General features: G+C 45.2%; 1 protein-coding gene across 6 annotated transcripts in view; it reads right to left on the bottom strand.

Moving 5' to 3' along the window:
- The window catches only part of DET1 (DET1 partner of COP1 E3 ubiquitin ligase), a 54,087-nt gene that overhangs the window by 14,519 nt on the left and 13,462 nt on the right, over nt 1-26,106 (bottom strand). For 4 of the 6 annotated variants that reach the window (XR_007453933.1, XR_007453932.1, XR_007453931.1 and 1 more), the window contains exon 4: nt 20,452-20,643. Coding sequence is in view for 3 of the 6 variants with exons in the window: in XM_049614068.1 (XP_049470025.1) it covers nt 20,452-20,643 (192 nt within the window). In the remaining 3 variants the exon portion in view is untranslated. Of the gene's footprint in view, nt 1-1,331; nt 6,862-16,792; nt 17,453-20,451; nt 20,644-26,106 lie in introns of those variants that run through there. The other 2 variants (XM_049614069.1, XM_049614070.1) reach the window with 2 other exon arrangements.

The following is a 26,106-nucleotide window of genomic DNA, read 5'->3' on the forward strand; positions in this document are numbered from 1 at the left end:
GCTGACTCTGGGCCACACGGCGCCGAGCCTCCACCTGACGTTCCAGGGTCAGTCACCAGATGTACGGAGCTAGTCAGGTGGGAGAAGGCAGGAACCAGGTGGGCAGGAGAAGCTGTGAGAAGCAGGCTGGACACAGAGGACGGGAGGCCCACCCTGCAGGGTTTCTGCACCTATGAAGGCAGCTCTGTTCCCCACCTGGGGTGTGACAGGGAGGACCCCAAAGAGCCCTTACACAGATATTTCACTTCCTCTGTCACCTCAACAGCCTTTTCCCCAGCCCTACCTCCCTACCTCCTGACTGCCCTCACCAGGTCAAATCCACTCTGCAGCCGGAGTGGTCAGGAAACACAAATCTGACACATGGTTTCACGATGACACTCCTCAGGGCCAAGTGCAAGCCCTCAGCAGAACCACCCCCTCAGGTGCTCTTGGCCTTGGGGAATTGAAGGTCTGCTGTGCCAGTCCCCAGGCAGGCCAAGCTCTGTGACTCCAGCCTCTGGCGGCGTCCCCTCCTCTTCCCTCTCCCCTCCTCTCCCCTTTCCTCACCAGGCTAACCCCCGTCTTCCTTCGGAATTGGGCTCAGGCAGCATCTCTGCCAGAAGCTGGCCCCGTGTGGGTCAGGCACCCAGGGTGTCTGCTCCCAGGCCCCTGGAGCACCCATCTGTCTCTCAGCTGCTTTCAAGGAATCCCGCAGCCTGTCTCCCTGGGTCTGTTCAGCCCAGCGCCCAGCTCAGCTCTGACACTCAGAAGCAGCTCAAGAAACGTCTGTGGAACAATGAGTAAATACAAGGGGGGTCCTGCAGGTGCAGCCTCCCTCACCACTGTGGGTGCAGAAAGGCGTGGGGCTCACACACACAACGGGCCGATGGATGAACAAAGTGGGGTTACACAAGCCAGCCTGTGGGCCTCCTGATGGCAACATGGCTATTTTACAAATCCTCAAAACTGTAAAAACACCACGTATGCTACATAAAGCGTGTCACTGAGCAGCACCTCATCTCAAAAACGTCCAGTCTGTGGCCTCTGCGGAAGAAGCATCTGGGAGGAACCAGGCCTCAAGTCAGGCTGCTGAGCAGCCACCTCTCAGACCCCTTAAGGAATGGCAAGTTCAGGTTCAGGGTGGTGGCTGCCACTGACCTCTATCTCCCCATGCCCTCTTCCCAAAGCCCCAGGAAAACCAGAGCAGTTAGTGGGCCAGTTGGAGTGAAGCTTTCCTTTTGCCCTTGTCCAAGATGGGGTGCTCCCAGGGCACCCCCAAGTCCATTCTGAAAGGCAGGCTCTGCTTACTATGGGGTGAGATCATCTCTCTTCCCCCAAAGTCTCTCAGCTGCACTTCATAATCCCAATGGACCTTTCTAGACCATGTTGCCCTACCTGTGTTACAGCTGGTGATATTCTTGCTGTTTGCTCTGATCATGCATTCGAAGGATGGGTGGGGTGGGCAGTTCAAGGGTCATGAGGTTTTAGCACCACATCTGGCTTTGCAGGAATAACAGGTTCAGATCATTTGCTTCTTTTAGAGAATTAGCCCTGGACCCAGGGACCCTTTGCCCCATGCCCCCACCCCAGGCTGTGACAGCAGGTGGACTGGCCAAACACCACCCCCCACTTGTCTGGAGAGAAGCAATCTGATGTGAGCACTGCATGTTGCTAGGGAGCCACTGGCAACAGCTGGCTGCGAAATAAGTCATGTCCTTGGGAAAGCATGTTCCTGGCTGCTAATTAAATGCTGCTGCAGCCTCTTTCTTCGGGGAGCTATAGAAATGTGCTGAATTAATGCAGGCAGGAGCAGGCAGGGAGCAGCGGGTTCACCATCCTGCTAAGGTCCCTCCTGGCTGTACAGGGAAAAGGCTCAGGGGGCTGCAATGAAATTGCCGAGCCCCTGGGGGCTAGTAAAGAAAATCCTGGCCTCAGACTATGAGGCTCAACTAGCCCACAGAGTGCCTACCTAATACCATCCCGGCTGCTACAGGTGAATTCACTGGCTAAACACTTTTTTTTTTTTAACTCTTTAAATCCCACTTCTGAGTATATATCCAAAAGAATGGAAAGCAGGATCTCAAAGATATATTTGTATACTCATGGTCACAGAAGCACTATTCACGATAGCCGAGAGCAACACGTACGTGTCCACACAGGGGTGAATGGGTAAACAAAGGGTGGTATACACGTACATGTAATGGAATATTATTCAGCCTTGAAAATGAAGGAAATTCTTTTTAATGTTTATTTATTTATTTTGAGAGAGAGAGCATGAGCAGGGGAGGGGCAGAGAGAGAGGCAGACAAGAGAATCCCAAGCAAGCTCCCCTACTGCCAGTGCAGAGCCTGACGCGAGGCTCAATCCCACAAACTGTGAGATCGTGACCTGAGCCAAAATCAAGAGTCATACACTTAACCAACTGAGCCACCCGGAAGCCCCGAAAATGAAGGAAATTCTGACATAGGCTACAACATGGACAAACCTTGAGGACATTTTGCTAAGTGACATTCACCAGTCACAAAAAGACACCAGGAAAGGGCAAATACCGTATGATTCCACTTACAGGACGTAACTAGTCATACTCATAGAAAGAAAGCACAACGGTGGTTGCCAGGGGCTGGGCGAGGGAGAAATGGGAATTATTGCATAATGGGGACAGAGTTTCAGTTTTGCAAGATGAACCAACTGCAGAGATTGATGGCACAACAATGTGAATATATTTAGCAATACTGAACTGCACGTAAATAAGTACGCTGGTAAATTTCATGGTTTGTGCTTTATAGCCCAACTAAAAATTGAACAAAACTCATTAAAAATGTTAAGTAATACGTGTTCACAGTTAAAGGATTACAGAGATAAAAGAAATAAGCTAGAGAGTAAATGTCCACATTCCCTTGCCCCCACGTCTGCTCTCCAGAAGTAATTATTGTTAATAGCATCTTCAGTGTGTTTTCAAAAGTGTTCTACGACTCCATGACTATGTATATATTTAATATCTACAGTGACCTCAATTTCAGCACAGATTTTTTTTTAGTTTTTTAAAAAAATGTGTTTTCACATTAAATACAGTTGTTCAATTACTACAGCTCAAAGAGCTTTCCAAATCAATATGTATGGACTTGCCTCATTATTTTTCACAGCTGTATCAGCTCCGATTTTATGGACAGAGCTTGTAATTCATTTTGTCTGTCCTCTATCAATGCACATCTAGTAGTTTCCACTTTTTCACAGTGGAAAAGTTACAATGAAATGGCCTTGTGCATATGTCTTGCTCACATATGCAAATATTTTGTCCTAATGCACAGAATTTAACTGGGTTTTCAAAATATGAATATTTACGAAGACACTGCTCTTTTGTCCTTCAAGAAGTTTCAATCAGTTTACTCCCCCAACAGTAGGGGAGAGCACCCTACGCTCTTGACAACATGGCATCATCAAACACTTAACCTTCGCTAATCTGATGGGTGAAAAATAAATGTCACATTTTTTTTATGTAAGTCATAATGGTTTATTGATAGGATGCCACTATCATATATTCTCTTTATAGGTTATTTTGTTTCTTTTCTTGTTTTTAATTCTTTTTTTTCTGCTTTAAATTTTTTATTTTTTAAATTTACACCCAAATTAGTTAGCATATAGTGCAATGATTTCAGGAGTAGATTCCTTAATGCCCCTTACCCATTTAGCCCACCCCCCCCAACCTCTCCAGTAACCCTCTGTTTGTTCTCCATATTTAAGTCTCTTATGTTTTGTCCTCCTCCCTGTTTTTATATTATTTTTGCTTCCCTTCCCTTATGTTCACCTGTTCTGTGTCTTAAAGTCCTCATATGAGTGAAGCCCTATGATATTTGTCTTTCTCTCATGGACTAATTTTGCTTAGCATAATGCCCTCTAGGTCCATCCACAGTTGCAAATGGCAATTTCATTCTTTTTGGTTGCCGAGTAATACTTCATTGTATACATATAAATACCACATCTTCTTTATCCATTCATCCCTCGATGGACATTTGGGCTCTTTCCATACTTTGGCTATTGTTGATACTGCTGCTATAAACATTGGGGGGGGGTGCCTGTACCCCTTCAAAACAGCACACCCGTATCCCTTGGATAAATGCCTAGTAGTGCAATTGCTGGGTTGTAGGGGTAGTTCTATTTTTAGTTCTTTGATAAACCTCCATACTGTTTTCCAGAGTGGCTGCACCAGCTTGCATTCCCACCAACAATGCAAAAGAGATCCTCTTTCTCCACATCCTCGCCAACATCTATTGTTGCCTGAGTTGTTAATGTGAGCCATTCTTACAGGTATAAGGTGGTATCTCATTGTGGTTTTGATTTGTATTTCCCTGATGATGAGTGATGTGGAGCATCTTTTCATGTGTCGGTTGGCCATCTGGATGTCTTCTTTGGAGAAGTGTCTATTCATGTCTTCTGCCCGTCTTCACTGGATTATTTATTTATTGTGTGTTGAGTTTGATAAGTTCTTTATACATTTTGGATACTAACCCTTTATCTGATATGTCATTTGCAAATATCTTCTCCCATTCTGTCAGTTGCCTTTTAGTTTTGCTGATTGTTTCCTTCGCTGTGCAGAAGCTTTTTATTTCGATGAGGTCCCAGTAGTTCATTTTTGCTTTTGTTTCCCTTGCCTCCGGAGACGTGTTGAGTAAGAAGTTGCTGCGGCCAAGATCAAAGAGGTTTTGCCTGCTTTCTCCTTGAGGATTTTGATGGCTTCCTGTCTTACATTGAGGTCTTTCATCCATTTTGCGTTTATTTTCGTGTATGGTGTAACAAAGTGGCCCAGGTTCATTTTTCTGCATGCCGTTGTCCAGTTTTCCCAGCACCACTTGCTGAAGAGACTGTCTTTATCCCACTGGATATTCTTTCCTGCTTTGTCAAAGATTAGTTGGCCATACGTTTGTGGGTCCATTTCTGGGTTCTCTATTCTGTTCTGTTGATCTGAGTGTCTGTTTTTGTGCCATAAATGTCACATTTTCATATAGCTGTTGACCACGTGTATGTATTTTTTCTGTGAACACTCTGCTAATAAGATTCTTTGCCCATTTTTAACTGGGGATTGTTCATCTTTTTATATTTTAAAAATGTTTTACACTAAGAAAATCAATCCTTTGGTAAGCGTGTTGTCATTTGTCATGTGATTTTGTTTTGATAATTGTTATGCAAAAGTTTCCACTTGTATATGTTCAATTTGTTTTAATGTTATTTTTGAGAAAGAGAGAGAGCGAGCATGAGCAGGGGAGGGGCAGAGACCGAGATGGAGAGAGAGTATCCCAAGCAGGCTCCATGCTCAGTGTGGAGCCCAGTGTGGGGCTCGATCTCACCAACTGTGAGATCATGACCTGAGCTGAAATCAAGAGTTGGATGCTTAACTGAGTCACCCAGGAGCCCTGAAAACCAGTATTTATCTAATGCAATGCTTTTCAGCCTTCCAAAGCTAATCCCCCTATCTGATAAGCAGGAAAATCTCATGTCCCTCCAAGATTTGGGGGAGATGTGTCTCAGTTATGAATCCATCTTCCGCATAACCTCATCAGATAAGATTTTTTTTAACTTTCTGCAATTTGTAATGTGAAAACTTACACACTTTTTCATTCTCCCAATAAAAATCTCAACTAATTTTTTCAAAATTTCTGTCAAGATTCTAACATGCCCACGACCTCAATTTTATCTGTAACCTACCCTGAGTTGATAATCACTTTTCAGATAAGCTATATTCTTAAAAATTTTAACCAAAATGACATTAAAACATTTCTTTAAAAATAATTGACTGTGGAAGGGGTGCCTGGGTAGTCAGTCGGTTGGGTGTCTGACTCTTGATTTTGGCTCAGGTCACAATCTCATGGTTTGTGAGACCAGGTTCCACATTGGGCTCCACACTAAGCGTGGAACCTGCTTAAGATTCTCTCTCTCCCTCTGCCCGTCTCCCCTATTCACGCTCTCTTCTCTAAAATAAAAATAAAATAAAACAAAATAAACTGTGAAAAACAATCTAAAGGCAATTTATTCTCAATAACATATCCCTCCTTAAGGACAGACTTCAAACCTCATAACACATGTCCCCCCATCCCCCAAAAAACCCTTTAAAGATGAGGGAGAAGAAACTGAGTTTGAAAACCACCTTTATTTTACTTCTGGGTTCCCCCATTCAGACTATTTCCATTCCCTCCGTTTTTTAAATTTTCCTTTTAGCAGAAATATAGACCCCTCTCTGTTCTTTCAACAATTAATTAAAGCGAAGTGACAGTCTCCTCTCCTAATCCTGGGAAATTAATACTAAGTTTGGAAGACACACAGTAGTTGAAGACCAGGAGATCTCTCTCTGGTCTCAGGACGATGAATGGGACGCACAGCATGGGGCCTGGGAACTCGGCTTCTGCTGGCAGGGCCAGGCGGCAGTTTCAGGCAGCTGTCCTGTGGATCTGTAAGTGCTCCCTGGGGGGGGACGGAACTCCATCATCAGAGTTAATAAAGCAGGACACAGAGAAGCCCGGGCTCCCACCGCACAACCCACCCCTCGGCTCCTTCCTCCCACCTCCGCATTCAGACACTGGTTATCTGGAAGCTTCCCCGATGGCACGACGACACCCCTCATTTTACGGGATCTCTCGCGCACCGCAGATTTTACACGGCAACCTCATGTCTACAAGCTTGTCGGCTCCATTGTTCCAGTAACATTTTGCTCACTTTGAGTCTCCGTGTCACGTTTTGGTAATTCTTGCAATATTTCAAACTTTTCCATTGTTGTTATATTTGTTGCAGCAATCTGCGATGAGTGATCTTTGATGTTACATAATTGTTTTGTCGTGTGTTCTGACTGCTCCATCAACCAGTTGTCCCCCTCTTTCTCACTCTCCCCGATCCCTGAAACACAACAATATTGAAATGAGGCCAATTAGTAACCCTACAGTGGCCTCTAAGTGTCTGTGTGAAAGGAAGAGTCACACATCTCTCACTTGAAATCAGAAGCTGGAAATGATTAACCTCAGTGAGGAAGGCATATTGAAAGCTGAGAGAAGCCAAAAGCTAGGCCTCTTGCCCCAAACGGTTAGGCAAGTTGTGAATGTAAAGGAAAAATTCTTGAAGGACATTAAAAGTGCTACTCCAGTGAACACACACATAAGAGAAACAGCCTCACTGCTGACAAGGAGAAAGTCTTCGTGGCCGGCAGAGAAGATCCAACCGGCCACAACCTTCCCTGGGGGCAAAGTCTAATCCAGAGCAAGGCCCTCACTCTCTTCACTTCCGTGAAGGCTGAGAGAGGTAGGGAAGCCACAGAAGACAGGTTGGAAGCTAGCAGAGGTTGGTTCGTGAGGCTTAAGGGAAGACAAGACACCTTCTCCATAACATGAAACTACAAGGCGAAGCAGCGAGTGCTGACGTAGAAGCTCCAGCAAGTTCTCCAGAAGCTCCAGCTGCGATCGTTAATGAAGGTGGCTCCACCAAACAACAGATTTTCAGTGTGGATGCAACGGCCTTATATCAGAAGAAGATGCCATCTAGGACTTTCTTAGCTGGAGAGAAGTCAATGTCTGGCTTCAAAGGACAGGTTGACTCTGTTGGTAGGGGCTAATGCAGCTGCTGGCTTCAAGTGGAAGCCTGCGCTCATATGCCACTCTGAAAATCCTAGGGCCTTTAAGAATTATGCTCAACCTACTCTGCCTGTGCTCTGTCAGTGATGTAACAAAGTCCGGACAGTACTTGTGTTTACAACACGGTACACGAAATACTGCAAACCCAAACACTGTTGAGACCTACTGCTCAGAAAAAAAAATGATTCCTTTCAAAATATTGCTGCTCGTTGACAATGCATCTGGTCACCCAAGAATTCTGATGGAGATGTACGAGACTGATGTTGTTTACACACCTACTGACACAGCATCCATTCTGCAGCCCATGCATCTAGACATAATTTCAACTTTCAGGTCTTATTATTTAAGAAATACATTTTGTAAGGCTATAGCTGCCACAGATAGGGATTCCTCTGACGGATCTGGGCAAGTAAATTGAAAACCTTCTGGAAAGGCTTCACCATTCTGGATGCCAATAAGAACATTCATGATTCATGAGAAGAGGTCAGAATACCAACATGAACAGGAGTTTGGAAGAAATTGATCCCAACCCTCCTGGATGACTTTGAGGGGTTCAAGACTTCAGGAGAGGAAGTCACTGCAGATGTGGTGGAAACAGCAAGAGAACAGGAAGCGGAGCCTGAAAATGGGATTGAATTGATGAAATCTCATGATCAAACTGTAACAGATGAAGAGTTGCTTCTTGGGAAGAGCACAGAAAGCGGTTCCCTGAGACAGTGCCTCCTATTGGCGGAGGAGATTGTTGAAATGACAACAAAGGATTTGGAATATTACCTACACTCAGCTGACAGCGCAGCGGCAGGTTTTGAGAAGACTCCAATTTTGAAAGAAGCTCTGCTGTGGGAAAAAGTCATCAAATGGCATCACCAGCTACAGAGAAATCGGTTGCGATAGAAGAGTCCATTGATGTAGCAAACTTCTCCGTTGTCTTATTTTGAGAAATTGCCACAGCCACCCCAACCTTCGGCGGCCACCAGTCAGCACCGTCGACATTGAGGCAAGACCCTCCACCAGCAAAAAGATTACAGCTCACTGAAAGCTCAGGTGGCAGCATTTTTTAGCGACATTTTTAAAATTAAGGTATGTGCATTGTTTTTTTTAGACATAATGCTGCTGCACACTTAACAGACTATTGCATGGTGTAAATAGAGCTTTTATACACACAGGGAAACAAAAACATTCATTTGACTTGCTTTATTGTGATATCCATTTTACGGCAGTGCTGGGGAACCAAACTGGCACTATCTCTGAGGTACAGCTGTATTCAGAAACATTTTCAGACCAGAAACGGTTGGGGCTATGACACGAATTCTTATATTCCTAGTTCCTGGCACTTAGTAGGTCCTCAAAACATTTTTAATACATAAATGAACAAATAAGTCAACCAACATACTAGTGTTAAGAGGGAGAAATATGTGGATTTTCAACCTTAATAAAAAATATCCTTATTGGTCATCCCCTCTAAGGGAGGGAGTGGATACAGAGGCGCTGAATCGTAAGAATTCCCTGTGAATGTTATTGGTAATCAGTGAAACCCCAGTTTAGATCTCTATAAATCCAGGATTTAAGTGAATTCTGACACAGGCTGGATTAGTTTTACCTGCTATTAACTAGTAATGATGGGCAAATCACTTAGCGTCTCAGAGATTAGTTTCCTTATTTATAAAACGAGGGTAATATGGCCTTTTTCAAATATAAGGTGTCATATTGCAAAACACGCCATTATTTATGTGTGTTCATCAGATATTGTTACATAACAAATTGCCCCCCAAACTCAGCAGCTTAAAACCACATTTATCTCACAGGCTTTCTGAGAGTCAAAAATCTGGAAGTGGCTTGGCTGGGTGGTTCTTGCTCAGGGTTTCTCATGAGGTTGCAGTCATCCGCAGGCTTGACTGAGGCCGGAGGACCCGTTTCCAAGATATCTCTCTCACATGGCTATTAGCAAGAAGCCAAGCGGGTCCCTCCAGAAGGCTGTCCAAATGTCCTCACGACAGGACAGCTGGTCTCCCCCAGAGTGAGTGGTTGAAGCGGGGTGGGGGGGGGGTAGAGTGGATGTAGAAGCCTGGCCCCAAGATGCCATTTATAAACCGAGGCTTGAAAGTGACACACTCACACTTCTGCTAAACCGAGGCTTGAAAGTGACACACTCACACTTCTGCTTGTGTCGTTTTGGTCACACAGACCAACCCAGATACAATGTGGGAGGGAACTACCCAAAAGCATGAATCGAGGAGGCGGGATCACTGCAGGACATCCTGGAAGCGGGCTACCAACCATGCAGCACTAACAAAGGAACCTAGATAATCGTACCATGATGACGCTTAGTACTTAGGACATTTTGTACTGTATTAACCGTACCTTTTATTTTCTGATGCTTTGACCTATTAGGACCTCACTGACCTTACAGGGACTGCCCCTCCCAGGGTCAGCTAACTCCTAGAGACAGCAAACAACTCCCTGGGAGTGTGCCTTTACACGCACACCAACCAATCCGGAGCCAATGCCCCAACCACCTCCTATACGGTGCTCTCACACTCTGGGCCACTATCCAGCTGCCCTAATCACCTCAGAGCCAGGTATCAGACAATTAGGGGCAGCCCCTATGTCGCAGAGCTCACCGAAATTATTCAGATTAGCCAATCCCAAGCCTTCTCAGCCTGCCTTGCCTGTTGTAGAAACCACAATAAAGGCTCTCACCCACATTTTCCCCTGGCTCCTCGACCTCCCGATTGACCCAGCTGCCTCCCCATGGGGCCTGATATGCCCTGCCCCGTTTCTAGAGACGTGTAGGTAAAACAGACTTCTTCCTTCATGACAGTCATTTCCATCTCTGCGTGTCTTACCGTATCGAGTTAAAACAAACCCTACTAGTACCCTTAAAACATATACATATTCAAAGAGCATTTTAGGCCTTTTTTTTTTTTTTTTTGGATTTAGAGGTATTAGGGGGACACTGAAGAACATCCAGTGTCATTAGTATTTCTCATTCGACTTAGGCTCTAGTTTTCATTTTCTTCCTATTTTGAATCACGTGCCCCTGGAAGTGAATCGGCTTCTGTTCAGAGTCAGCAGGAAGTCTGTGACCAGTTCACACCTTAATGATTAGTCCTGCGCTTTGCATGAATTGGTCACTCAAGGCCTCTCGTTGCATTACAACTTCTTCCATTTATTCCGAGGCCTGTGACAGTCTCCCCTTCCTTCACTTGCCTTGTTGGTTGTGTGACAGGCGGTCCTTTTCCACGAAACTCAGTATGCCAGTAAAACTTCATTTGCCAGTGGTTATCTTTCTCTCTTAGTTCCAAAAAGCACTCGGTGGCTGCTCTGCAAAAAAAACGTGGCCTCACGTTCATTCCTTCAGTGGCAAAGCTTCGCTTTGCTGATACCAAAATTAACCACGCTGCTCGGCTTCCGCACCTTTCTGTATATAAAATAACCTTTCAACACCAAATCCTAGGATACTCTTTTTGAAGACACTTCAAAGAGCATGGACATTTAACACATGTGGTATCCCCAATGCACATTACTCAACAGCAATGAGGACAACGTGAAGAGCATGCTCAGTGTGAACCCGCACAGGCGACGACAGCGGTGACGTTGTGGTTGCCGACGGACACTGACGAGATCCCCATATTGGATACACTCCAATTTTGAAAAATGCATCTCAGAATTGATGAAATGAAGAAATACCTTCCAATATAAGGTGCTTACCTAGCTCCTGACCCCAGAGTGAGCACTTAGTAAACGTTCATGATCAACGACAACTGTCAGCAAACAAGGCTCCTTTGAATCCAATGTATTTGGCCGCAAAGAGGGTTAGGGATGTTCTGGTCTTCTCAGAACAGAGACTGTGGTGGCAGAATGGCACCCCCTCAAAAGCCACCGGTGTCCTGTGTAGGGGCTGGGCCTAGAGAAGGGGCAAGCTTGTGTTTCTGGATCAGCAAGGAACAAAGAGGCACCACCAGGGCTGGGTGCGGTCTCTGTGACATTGAGGCGGGGGGAGCCTCCCCCACAGGCCAGGAAATCTAGGGAGAGAATGGAAGCTAGGATTTATTGGCTACTTCCTGTATGAAGAGCTTCAACTAATACTCATTTACTGCTCACATCAGCCCTGCCGAGCAGACGTTACCCCATTTTACAGAGAAACTGAAACTCGGTAAAATTCTTATTATCAAGCAAGCCCAAGGATACAGAGCTAGCAGGTGACAGGGACAGGCCCTACTCATAAGCCTGACCTGTTCCCATAGTTCTGTCAGGACAACGTGGGTAAAGAATGAGTCCTACTATGCATCTCTCTATCCTCCCATGTTATTTCTGCCTCTGGTAATCAAATGTTGTATGATGGAGAGAGTCTTCAGAATTTTTCCTTTCTTTGCTTTTTTTTCTTTTTTTAAACAACAGAGGGTTATAGCTATAAAGGGTATACACTGAGCAGATTGATGTTGTAAACAAAATTGCCCTCTGGAACATCAAAATCATTTAATATGCTCAATTCCTTTCGAAGCACGTATTGCAGAGAACCGTTATGCTGATTACCAATAATTATAATCCATTCATTAAGAAAAGTCTCCAAGGGTTTCTACAAAGGAACACTTCATGGCTGAGATGCAGTTACTCTGTGTACTTGAAAAATAATGAAGCTACCGTTCTTTTAAAAATTATCTAATTTAGGCTTTTCACTGATTTAATACTGTGCTTCTCTACAAGGACTCTGAATGAAAGAGACTAAATTTAAATGGAGCCTTTCTCTCAAAGGCCCAGAACGGCTTGGCCCTGATCATTGACACATCAGCCCCTGCAGAATAGGGATGAGAAGAGAGTTCCAGGCAAGAATTTAGATCTGAAAGATAAATCCCCTGAAGTCTCTGCTTTTCTTAAACATTTTTGGTTCCAAAGAGCTTGATTCTCCAAAGATTCTTGAAGTTCACTGGATATCTATAGAAAGAAGGCACTAGAATTTACTGAGAGGAGCCTAAAATCCTTTAGAAACAAAGTTAATATAAACACACAGGGGTTGTGAACTTCATATGGCTCAAGTGCTCAATGAGCTCAGTGCTTTATCGCTCATTTTAGTTACATCCTTTTAGCTATAAGAAACACCCAGGCCAGTACAGGTATGGCTGAAGGGGGCTATCAGAGAGCCAGGAATCTTACTGAAATCAGAGAACAGGAGTCATAACTGGGCCTTTTCAAACCCAACCTAATAAGATACCCAGCCAGCAGGAATTTCCTGACTCTTTCCACGGAGGACCTGCCTTTCTCTTTACATCTATTAATTTGCTTTCAATTATAAGAAACAACAACAACAACAACAACAAATCAATTCAAAGTGGCTTAAACAGTATGGAAGCTTATTGTCTCCCAGAACCGGAAACCCAGATGTAGGATGGGTTATACGGTTGAGTGATCCAGCCAACCAACTATGTTATCTACGATCCGGGTTCTTTCCTCTCTACTCTGCCATCCAGTTCAGCTCCCTCCTCAAGGAATTTTTTTTTTTTAATTTGTTTTTACCATTTGTTTATTTTTGAGAGAGAGAGAGAGAGAGAGAGAGAGAGCGAGCATGAGCAGGGGAGGGGCAGAGACAAAGGGAGATACAGAATCCAAAGCAGGCTCCAGGCTCCGAGCTGTCAGCACAGAGCCCCATGTGGGGCTTGAACTCACAGGCCACAAGATCATGACCTCAGCCGAAGTGGGACACTTAACCGACTGAACGTCCCAGGCACCCCTGGCTGATTCTTTTTGAATAGGATCATTGGGTGGTGGGTTGTGGAACTGTGGGCCACATGGTTCCTCACAGACATTTTCAAAAGAGAAATGTTTCCCCCACAGTTCCAGAAACCTCTACCTTACAGTATCATTGACCTGACAGAAGTCACACGACATTCGTAAACTAACCCCTTCTGCCAGCTGGTCTTGACCTAGTTCTAGTCACTAACATGGAGTAAGGGATCACCACGGTTGGTAAGGCAAAGTCAGATATGTGGGCGCTATGGGGAGAGGTGGGGGCTGGAAAAAAGGAAAACTGGAAATAGTTCCTAAGTTATTACCTGCAGTAAATGGGTAAACGCTGAAGCCATCTGGAAACTCTGGGAGGAAAACAATGGGTTAGAGGTGGGGAGTGAGACTCAAGAGCCCAGTTTTGGAGATGCTGGTTTTGAAATGCCTATTAGATATTCAAATGAAGATGCCAGGTAAGCCATGGGATATATGAATTTGGAGGTCCAGGAAGGCATCAGGGCTGGGGTTATAATTTTGCGAATCATCAGCATATAGCTAGAATATAAAACCAGGGAAATGGACAAAATCAATTAAAGAAATGGTATACAGAGGAAATGAGGAGAGAATCCAAGGCCAAGGGCTGGGGCACTCTAGCATCTAAAGGTAGAGCCGAGAAGCCAGCAAAGGGGACCAACGAGCAACCATCAGCAAGGCAGGAAGAAAACCAGAAACTCGTACTGTCCCAGAAACCAAGAAAAGCAAGTGCTTCCTGACAGAGAGAGAAATGAATTATGCCCGATGTCGGGCTGCTGAGCACAAAAGGGATGAGAGGTGTGTGAACGGGCAACATGGAGTCCCTGGTGGCTGGGACAAGTACCGTGTCAGTGGAGGGGGGACTAAAACCCATCTGGAGTGGGCTGAGGAAAAACAGGACGTGGTGGGGTGAAAACATTTAATTTAAACAACTCTTTTGAGAAGTTTTTCTGTGAAGGGTAACAGAGAGGTGGGCAGTAACTGAAGGGGGAGAAGAGGCCCAAGCAGGAGGTTTTAAAGAAAAAAGATCTGGGGCCCCTGGGTGGCTCAGTAGGTTGATAGTCTGACTTCGGCTCAGGTCATGATCTCACGGTCCGTGAGTTCGAGTCCCACATTGGACTCTGTGCTGACAGCTCAGAGCCTGAAACCTGCTTCAGATCCTGTGTCTCCCTCTCTCTCCCTCTCTCTCCCTCTCTCTCCCTATGCCCCTCCCTTTCTTGCACTCTGTCTCTCTCTCTCTCAAAAATAAATATACATTAAAAAAAAAAAAAAAAAAGATAAAGAAGATCGTAAGGGTGCCTGGCTGGCTCAGTCAGTAGATCACGCAACTCTTGATCTCAGTGCTGTGCGTTCAAGCCCCTTGTCGGGTGGAGAGATTACTTAAAAATAAAATCTTTAAAAAAAGATAAAAGAAAAAAAGAACATCCTAGAGTGTATCTAATGTGCTAGTAGAAATGACCTATCAAGAGGAAGATACAGTAAAGAATAATTGCAGGAGTGAAGAAGTTGAGAAGTCTAGAAGAGACAGGATTCAGTGAGCACGGGGAGGAGTTGGCCTTTTAGGGAAGCAAGGGTTCTGGACTCCGGAGGAAAAGCAGGCAAGGAACATAGACACAAGTCATGGGGTTGACATGGTGAAAGAAAGATAAGGCAATTCCCCCACGTGATTCTTTCCGCTTCCGTCTGGAAGCGGGTGGCAAGGTGATCAGGGAGAAAAGGAAGGTGGGCTTTGGAAGAGGAATGGTGTCAAACGGCAATTTCAGCGAGTGGGAGAGTAAACAGAGCAGGAAAGTGTATGAGAATTGCTTGGGGAGTTAGACGAGATGGAAGATAGAAGATATGACCAGGAGAATGGAGGAGTAAGGCGACAGGAAGTACACATTAAGCTTCAGAAAGGCTAGGACACCGCCCAGGGTCACAGACCTAATGGGCAGAAGGGCGGGGATTCCCACTGCGGCCCGAGTGACTCCACGCTCCCCAGTCCCTCAGGTACAGTCCAAGCAACCTGGCACAGAAGAAAGCTGCAGGTGAAGGGCTTCAACCACGGAAGATTGGTTGAGTCCCCACAAACGTGTGACTGCTTTGGGATCCTGATTTTGTCATGACCTACGAAGAATCTAGGAGAATGCCTCAGTATTTCATCCTTCCAGAAGCCCAGTGAGGTCATTCAAACCCTCCTCTTCTCCTCTGGATTACCACCACTGGCTTGTCGGCCCGCCTCCAAATCATCTTCCAGACTGCTAAAGACAGTCTTTGTGAAATCTGGATCACGTCTTCCACCGCACAAACCCTAACACCACACACAAGACTTCTCTTCATGATTCGGTCACACTCCCCTGGCCTCCCCTCAGCCTGTGCCGCAGCCGTATTCGTTACCATTCCACGGCCCTGACAACCCTGTTCACGCTTCCGCGCCTTTGTGCGTGCTGGCTCTCTCCTCGAAACGTCCCCTGCCCTGGTCCACACAACAGACTCCCGTTTGTCCGGCTCCAGTGTCCCTTCCCCAGTGTGGCTCTCCTCCTCCACCTCTCCTTCATCCTTCTCCACTGTTCCCAGAGAACCGCTACTGGGGCTTCTGCCATTCTGCATTATAATTCTCTTTATTGGTCTGTCTCATCCGCCAGATCTCAGCACGGCATCTACCCGACCCATGGCTGGCGCTCAAACCCTGTGCTGCACGCTGAATGAGAATGAATGCAGCCGTTCGATACTGAGGATGAGGAAATTAGCTGAACTGTTTGTGGTGGGACTCTGTATCTCCTATCACATTGGTTATGTTCCCAAGGGAGGTCGATCTGGATGGCGGAGGGATACGGAATCCATCTGTTCGCATCCGTGACTCCACAACCTGCTCTGAAATCCAACATTTCAAGCTGCTGTCAAAGTCAGGTGCTACCAAACAAGCTGACTTCATAAGCGGGGGATACGCTGTGCGGATGAGACAGAAGCAGCCTCACGAGCCTGCCGGAGGACACCGGCTGAGACCGCACAGGAGGAGGCTGGCTGGGGGCCAGCAGGTGTTCGGAGGAGCTGTGACAGCCGGGCCATCCGGGAGCAGTCAGTCTGATCTCTTTAGGGACACGTGGAGCCTGCCAGCTCTCACGACCCAACTGCCGTGCGTGCCACACAGTGTCTGTATCTGCTACAGCCCCAGAGAACGGATCACTCTCCCACCTGCATGACACAGACCGTGCAGATGGGAGCGTGCTTCCACATGACAATGTGCATTTATGCCCGGCCCCTCCAGCTGTAACGACTACCAGGACAAAACCCCAGGGAAGACGACAATCCTGACAGATAACGGTCTTCCGTGCTGGCACATAACACTCCGCTCTCCCCAGGGCAGCTGCTGGAGCCATGGCCTCCAGTCCCTTTCACGGTCCCTCCTGGAACCACAAATGTAAAAAGTATTCGGTGAGACCGGGACAGAAGGCAGTCAGCAAACAGGATATATTTAAGTAAGAAAATACCAAGGCTTTATTTGTGTTTTCTTTATATAAAGATAGCCCTGCTGTCGGCTACATGGAAAGATGGACACAGTTCCCGTGAGCAAAGATGTACCCACTTCAGACCGCATACCATAACGCCAAAGAATGGACATGAAGGGGGGAAAGGTGTAATGCTGTCATCTTCATATAGCAATAAAATGCAAAAAAGAACAAAAACTAACCGGACTTAATTAATGCTGGGCATTCCCACAGGGAAAGGACCAGAGGACTTGCAATCAATCAGTAGTTGGATACGATAAAAGTTCCATTTGGCTGGGCCACCCTCGCTCCTCTCTCCGGCTCTCCCCAGCTGAGGTATAACCATCTGGAACCAACAAAGCCGGTAGGCAGGAGCTTTTGCTTCAGAGTCCACTGAGACAAGAAGGGGGCAACGTTTCGGAAGACCAGGTAACGGGGCTCTGGTGAGGCACCTACGTGCAGCAGTGTCGCATGTGGAAGTTGACAACGTACTCGGCATTAGTCCTCTGCACGGAAATAGCAAAAGGCTCAAAAGGGTGAAAGGTGAATGCAACAAGGCGCCGCACTGTGTGGTTGATGGGGCGGCCCAGTAAGCCTGCCTGGATCTCAAACTTGAGCAGACCAGAGTCCCGGGCATAGAACCTAAACAGAACAAGGAGAGAAAGAGAGGATGGTACAGAGATATTCACCACCACTTTGCAATCCGCTCAGCACGGGAACGCGGCAACTCTAACTCAATCTTACTCACGGGATCTCCTCTTACATCAGCCTCAGGGTATCAGAATTGCGAAACCACCTTTGTCTGAGCTGCTCGTTGTATGCACGGGGTCACTGTGAATTTTACTGTGCTGTCCTGAGTCACTGGCTCCTTTCTCTTTCCCAAGATAACCCTTAGTTACAGACTTAACTACAGCCTCCTCTTTTCCAGACACGCTGCCCCAAGAGTATCTAGACCAGAGCTAGAAATGAAATGCAAGCCACGTGTACACTTTTAAATTTCCAAGTAGTCACATTTAAAAAAGGTAAAAAGAGAAAGGTGAAATTAATTTTAATAAAATATTCTGTTTAACCCAATATTGGCATCCAAAATACTATCATTTCAACCTATAATTCATGTAAAAAAATATTAATGAGCTATTTCATTCTTTTTTTTGTATTAAGTCTTTGAAATCTGATGTGTGACACTTGAGCACATGTCGACTTGGACTAGTCACATCTTAAATGCTTAACAGCCACATGCAGCTAGTGGCTCCGATATAGGACAGTGTAGATCTAGACCCATATTTGAGTTGTTAAGAACAAACTCTTTTGAAAGGTTCTTCTTTTTCACACCCAAAAACAAAATACTAACTAGTCTGACATTTTTCATCGAATAATTCCATTCATCCCCATACTTAAATACATTTTCCCATATGCAAAGTAAGTGTCCTCTGGAATCAGGAACTAGAGATGTTCAGGGGGGTTGGGGCTGAATTAGGGTAAGTTCCAGAAAAATGAGAGCTCTGAAATAGAGAGCTCTGTAATTTCCCTTTTGGAAAACAAACATATGTACCCATAAAGATACTCATAATCCCATTTCCAAGAATTTCTATCCTCAGAATTTAATCCAAATGAAGTTAATAGTGATGTGAATAAAGACGGCTACTCTATCAAAGCTCTAATGTAAAAATGCAGACCGAGAATAAAGGCTCAGCAACAGGGGAAGAGTTAAATCAACTGCCGTGCATCTAACTGAGGGAACAATATGCTGTCATCGGGACTGCTATTCGGAGGACTATGTAACAACACAGAAAAACATTTATAAAATACAAGCCGACTACAAAGTATTACGCTAACCAGGATGACAACTTGGCACGTGCAAACCTGCAGAACGACAAAGACGAGACTGGAATACACAATACAGGTGTTCAAGTCACAGCATTTCCTCTTCCAGTGCCTCTAATATCCTTACATTTCTCATTTTAAATTAAAAATAAGTGAAAAACCCCTGTAGTCAGGGGCAATAGCCATTTCCAAATTTGTCACTTAGGTTAATCTTTTCAAATCAGAGGCAGGTCAGAAAGGAGGGGAGTGTATCTCACACTAGTTGACAATATCAAGTGAGGCCCACGATATGCTTTTATGCGTGAAAACCACATTCACCTCACCCACATAGTCCCCAACACACAAAGGGCCTGTAAGCAAAGCCAGTTGTCTGAGCTTCTAAATCTAATTACCAGTTTACAGGAAATATGAGAGACTGAGAAAAATAGTAAATACTACTCCAGGGATGCGGTGAGCAAACTTCAGAATGTGGGAAACACTACAGGACAAGCAACATGGTTTCTTCAACAATTTCACTGCAAGGAAAAGAGGAAGGAAGCGGAACATATAGAATAAAACGGACTTAAGGGAGAAGCGACCAAATACAATGTATGAACCCTGTTTAGATCCTGATGGGAACACGTGGAACCATAAAAGAATATTTACAAGACAACAGGGAAATGTGAAAACTAGGTATTGGGTGGTCTTAATAAATTTTTGATAATTTTCTTAAGACAGAATAATGGTACTGAGGTTGTATTTTTGTAAGTCTTTCTCTTTTAGACATTACTAAAATATATATGAGCAAAATGCTATGAAATCTGGGATTTGCTTCATCATATCAAGAGTGGCATTTGGGGCGAGGGGGAGTGGTGGTGGTGGAAAGACAAAGCAACGCTGACCATGGGATGGGATGGCAACTGTTAAGACTGGGTGGTGGGCAAAAAAAAAAAAAAAAAAAAGACTGGGTGGTGGGTGCATGCAGGTTCATTACACTCTTCCGCTTTTATGTTTAAAACGTTCTGCAATTAAAAAAAAAAGGTTAACTGTTTTTTGGAAACTGACTGAAATTTCCCAAAGGAAACGCCATGAATGGTGATTAATCATACAGCATATGTTACACAGGCCTCTTTAATACACAATGAAGCCGGACTGTGAAATACCAGCTACCACTGTTTCTATGTTTCTACGTGAAAAAGAGCTTCCACTCTCCAGCCCAGGGTTCCAGAACATACCTCCCCCGAAATAACCTCACGGGTGGCGGTGGTGCCCAATCCTCTCCCTAGTACCCAATACATCACACAGAACAACACAAGCTCCCAACGGAGGGGGGGGGGGGGGGTTCTGTGAAGAGGACATTTGTGAGGGAGGGACTGCCTGTAAGAGGTCAGTCTCAAGTTTCTAGCAACAATACAGTATCAACATTCCAGAATTTCTTCAAGTGAGGAAGCCGGAGTTTCTCCAAAACCTGCCTGTTCCCCAAACTATCTCTGCTGGCTTTTCTACTAGATAACATGGGAGATAAAATGATTTGAGTGAAATAAATTTAGAAAGTCTCAACCTACTGCTATTATGAAATGGCATGTGGTTTTATACCCTGGATACCTTCAAAAGGGAACAAAAACTCATCTGAATTGGATGTTTTCAGGAGAAGCAAAGGGCAGAACTACTGAGACTAGTACGTACATGATCAAAAGCACTCACCACATTACAGAAACAGCCTGTCCCTCCAACTGAAGCCATGAGTACAAGCGGACATAGTCACAGTGAAATGATGTCCAAGAAGAAGAGAGAGAGGGCGGGCCACCCGTAGCCCTGAGGCTACAGTGATGGTGTACCTGATAGGGTGATCTCCACAAGTCTTGGGTCGCTCCATGACGGACACCCACTTGTCGTCGTAGCTGAAGAGAGACAAATCAAGGTAGGGGCTACCGCTGTAAGACTGGGCACTGATGGGGAGCTGCCCCAGCAGCCGGCGTACTGCCTCCGTGTGCCCTCCGTACTTGGCGTTTACGATAGTGTCTTTAAACCTAAAATAAAGCACCAGTGAGGAAGGCTGTGTTAGTGGACACACCAAGCTGCCTTGGATTTTAAGCTGATAAAACATGTCTAAAAACAACTCATTCTGTACACAGAAATCTAGGTAATGCAGGAAGTCAGAGCTCTTACACATCCCCAGTCGGCCGGGCTACAAATATTCTCAGAAACAAAAAAATTCGCAATAGGAACATTAAATTACATTAGAAGAGTTAACAAAGACTTTCCAAACAAGTTTAAAAGGAGTGTGACTACTCTGTGACAGCACTTCCATTCAATTCTACTTCCCCCAAATAATAGCCTAGGTTTGCATCAAGAGTTCTAGAGAGCAAAGAACCCTGTAGAACAGAGCGGCCTCTCTGTGACTCTCCGTGGGATCAGTTATAAGCCAACCTTCCATCAAAACTCTGGGGGGGGCCAGGTGGCTCAGTCAGTTAAGCAGCCGACTTCGGCTCAGGTCATGATCTCTTGGTCTGTGAGTTCGAGCCCCATGTCGAGCTCTGTGCTGACAGCTCAGAGCCTGGAGCCTGCTTCCCATTCCGTGTCTCCCTCTCTCTCTGCCCCTGCCCTGCTTGCTCTCTGTCTCTCTCTCTCAAAAATAATAAACATTAAAGCAAAACAAAAAAAACCTTGGACGAACTACTCGTTCTGTGTTCAAAGTTTACAAGCTAGCTACCTGTGCTCCTGCAGAAACACCAGCGTCTGAAGAACTGTAACGCGGACACAGTCGCACATCTCACTTATTTTTAATAACAACAACCATGGGGCAATTTCTCACACTTGTAATGAATACCAAATTTAATACCCTTTGACCAAGCATTTCTCTTCTTGTGGAGATTTACCCTAAGGAAGCAATCCCATACTTAGAAAAATCTCTCTGCCCCTTTAATAAAGCATTGCTGATGATAGCAATAAATTGACAGAAAATTAAGAACCTAATGGAAAACCGTAATTTTCAAAGACTGCATAGTAACAGTGGAAACATTTATCATAATGGTAAGTAAAAGAAACAGGCTACGCTCTATGTCTACACAGTATGATTAAAAAAAGAAAAAAAAAACAGAGAAAAAAATTAGTCCTAAAAATCAGACTGGTGGTGGGGGTGCCTGGGTGGCTCAGTCGGTTAAGTATCCGACTTCGGCTCAGGTCATGATCTCGTGGGTCGAGCCCCGTGTCGGGCTCTGTGCTGACAGCTCAGAGCCTGGAGCCTGCTTCGGATTTTGTGTCTCCCTCTCTGTCTGCCCTTCTCCCACTCACCTTCTGTCTCTCTATCGAAAATAAACATTAAAAAAAAAAAATCAGACTGGTAGAAGTATGTCAAAATAATTGTGCCTGTGTAATCACATTTTGTTTTTATTCTTTTTCACTTTCCTACAGTTTCTTAGAATGTCAACCATCAGTATGTATTTCTTTAATCTCTACATCAAAGTATATCATATGGTTTAAAATACAAAGGGAAAATAATTTAGTCCAGGGACAAAATATGACATCTCATCCCTGAAATTAATGGCATGAAAACCAAATAAAACAAATTTAAAAACTTAAACGTTCCTGACTTTGAGGAGACCAGAAAGACTGATGAGATGGGTTCTGTATTTTGTCTTCACCATTAACCTGTGATTCTAGATGCACATTAACACCTCGTTTATGAGCCTAGCTATCAATACTGCTTTTCCGTTACTCTTCTTGACAGTAATTTTCACCACCTCAGTGTAAGTCATAAAATTAAGTCTTGGCCAAAGAGAACTTATTTCTTTCCTTTTGAAGGAGCAGGAATCATCGTTTTCAGCTCCTTGTCAGCCAAGATCCAGCATGACCTCTCACAACCCGCACCACGGCCTTGCCTGGCTCACTGGCTCCCAGTGACGGGGGCCGGCCCACGGTGAAAGCAGTGCTTTTCCAGCGGCACCACCACCTCCACTCGCCACACTCCCCACGGACAGAAAGATGAAGCCGTCATCCCTGTGACAACTTGCAGCGTTTAAATCCTGGCTCACCGTCACTCTGTCCAGTTATGCCTCTCTCAGTTCGTGGGGATTTCCAAATTCGTAGAGATGATCCTTCCAGCACCATGGCCCCCTGGTTCCTGAACCTCCTCTCTGCCTCAGCCCTCATTCCGAGGTACTATATCCTCAGTCTCACCATTACCCATGACTGCGACCTCTCTGTAACATCAGGGTGAGGTACCACTCTCTCCAGCCTCCTCCTCTCCTATCTTTCCAGCCCATTCCCTCTACTCCCTAGACCTACAGTCCACTGATTCTACCAGTTTTTGTCACCCTACACCTTGATCATATCCTGTGTCCTCTCTCTTTCCTCAGGCCATGCTTCAGTTCCACACTTAATCCACTGCACTCATCCTCCACAACTCTGCCTTCTCTTGCTTGGTGGCACTTCCCTGGAAAACCTACAGCCCTAGTTAAGCTCAACTCTGCCCGTTCCATGCCTGTATCTGCTCGGTGTTCTCCACGGCTGGAGGGAAACATACAATGCTCGCTTAAATGTATAACCATGAACGTCGTGGGGCCCTCCTGCTGCAGGCACTCAGGCTGCAGTCCCCGGTCCAGCCAGCCCTCCCACTCCCTCTGATGCCTATTTCGTACCTCCACCAGGCCCACCCTCACCGAACGGCATCTCCTGCTTTGTTCCGACAAACAGAAGCAAGGAGAAGAGAACTTTGTGAGGCCCCCATCGGCGATCTGCACTATACTACTGTCTGTGCTGCGGTGTGAGACCAATCTCCCCGCTTGGGCACTAGGTCCCATCGCCTCTCATATGCGACATCAATTCCTCCCCACCTTTTCCTAAACCGTGAGCTCCCCCCCAGCTACACAGTCTCATCTGCACACAAACACGCCATTTCCCCCCCTCTCAGTCACAAAATAATAAAAGCACCACCACTCACCCTCTCCAGTGCAGGCACCATCTTCCAGCCCTCCCTGACAACAAAACTCTCAGAACACTTCTTACGGTACTGTCTCCAAGCCTTCTCTTCCCACTCTTCCTTAAACCCACCCCAGAGAGGCTTTCCCCACCATCCCAATGAAGCCACTCTCATGGAGTTCACTGATGAGCTCCATGCTGCTAACTCCAGTAGCTGATTTATCTCTCAGGAGAGACAGACCTGCCCTGGCAGAAGCATCTGACACTTCTTCCTGAGAAACTACCAGACCTCTCCACTTACAGAACCTCCAACCTTCTCCCCTGAACCTCACCCACAGCTTCACCATCACAGTTTGAGAGTAACTCTCTTTTGCAAGACAAAAACGTTAACAATCGTCTTTGACTTTGCTCTTTCCACGGCCCAAACCCCATCCTCCACTAATCTTCAGGGTTCTATTTTCAAAATACGTTGAGCACACAATTACAGCTGACCCATGAACATCACAGGGTCAGGAGTACCAACCTCTCCCACAGTCAGAACTCTGCATGCAACTTTTGACTACTCAAAAACTTAATAGCCTACCGCAGACTGGAAGCCTTACCAGCAGAAAACAAACAGGAGATTAACACATGTTTTGTATGTTACACGTGTTATAAACTGTATTCTTACAATAAAATAAGTTAGAGAAAAGAAAATGTTATTAAGAAAATAAATCATGAGGAAAATACATTTACAGTTCTGTATTTACTGTAAACAGTCCACACGTAAGTGGACCCATGCAGTTCAAACCCAAGTTGTTCAAGGGTTAACTGTTCCCACCCTGATCCAAGCCAATGTTATTCAATCAACAGATAATTACCAACAGCCTAGTATACGCCAGGCATGCTTCTAGGTGCGTAAATATATAAATATATATTCCCTGTGGCAGGAAACATATTTAGCGAATCCTTGCACCAGTCTCCTAACTGGTGTCCCTGCTTCTACCCCACCCTCCTACAGTCCATTGCCAACACAGCAGCCAGAGTGACCCTGGTAAAATAACAAGTGAGAATGTGTCACTCCTCTGCTCAAATGCTATACAATCTCATCTACAGTTACAGCCAAAGCCTCAGAACAGCCTCAGGTGTCTGGCCCCACCTCTGACCACGTCTCCAACTACTGGGCTTCTTCTCACCCCAGCCCAGCCACTCTGGCCTCCCCGGTGTTCCTCAAATGCATGAGACCCACCTCAGGACCTTCAGAACTATACTACCTTTTTTGGGGATAATGTGCCCCCCAGTATCCACATGGCCTGCTCCCTGACCTCCTTCAAAAGCTCTGCTCAGCTATCACCCTCGTGAGGCCCACAATGACAAGTCTACTGGAACAGAGCTAACAATCTCTTCTTGATCCACTCAAACCCACCAGACCTCCTAACAATTACAATCTTGCCCTGGACACTTGCCTCTTGGAACCCTCCACCCTCCTGCCTCCAGCTGGCCCACCTGGTGTTCTGCCACCCCCAGAACTTCCCTTTTACCATCATCATCAGAGTGCTCTTTGCTTCTCTCTGGTTTCAGACTATTTCCTGTACCATACTTTTGTGTTTTATGTGGAAAACACATCTTCCAAAAGCTTCCTTAGAAAAGGTACATGAGAAGTAATTTTTCAAGAACTTACATGTCTGAAAAAAAATCTTTGTTCCACCCTACTGGATAGAAAATTCTAGACTCGGTATCATTTTTTTTCACAGACTTCTGAAGGCATGATTTTAATGGCTTCAAGCTTTCGGTGTTATTATTGATAAACGCAATACCATTCTAACTTATTTTTTAACATGTGAAACGTATGTTCTTTCTGAAAGTTTTTACAATTTTCTCTTTGGCCTCAATGTTCCAAATTTTCATGATGGTATGCCTCCATACAGGTCTTTTTTCCATTGGGTACTTGGTGGAGCTGGTGATACACTAATAAAGACTTAAGAAGTATTTATCTGGGGAAAGAAGCCATGATTTGCAGCGCTTGCCAATTTCTGTGCTGTAAATCCTACTGCTGTGGTCAGTTTCAAGGTACCAACGTGACATCACTGAATGTGGCATTGTCGAAAGATGAGCAGCAGCAGATTTTCAGTACAGGGTGTATATATATATATATATATATATATATATATATATATAGAGAGAGAGAGAGAGAGAGAGAGAGAGAGAGAGAATATACAGTATTTTCACCACACAGAGGAGATAGACACAAATACACTCAAGACCATAAATAATAGTAAAATAGTTAGGAAATAACTAATTTTTAATAATCACCACGTTTAGCAATAGCTTGCAAAAAATTCCTGCCATGTTTAACAACTGGCCCTCGTGAGCCAGTACAAGCCAGCCCCAGCACATCACTGAAAGGTCCTGCCAACCTGGAAGTTGGGAAACTGTCTTCACTACTGGGAAACTGTCTTACACTATTTCCTCTCTTCTTTTTCTCCACCCACCCTCTGCAAATAACCAGATGTTGGGCCTCCTGGGCAAATTCTGTAATTCCTTTTCATCGTTTCTCTCCCATTTTCCTACTTTTATCTGTTTATTCTCCTCTC

This window comes from Panthera uncia (assembly GCF_023721935.1).
Source record: "Panthera uncia isolate 11264 chromosome B3 unlocalized genomic scaffold, Puncia_PCG_1.0 HiC_scaffold_1, whole genome shotgun sequence".
NCBI lineage: Eukaryota > Metazoa > Chordata > Mammalia > Carnivora > Felidae > Panthera > Panthera uncia.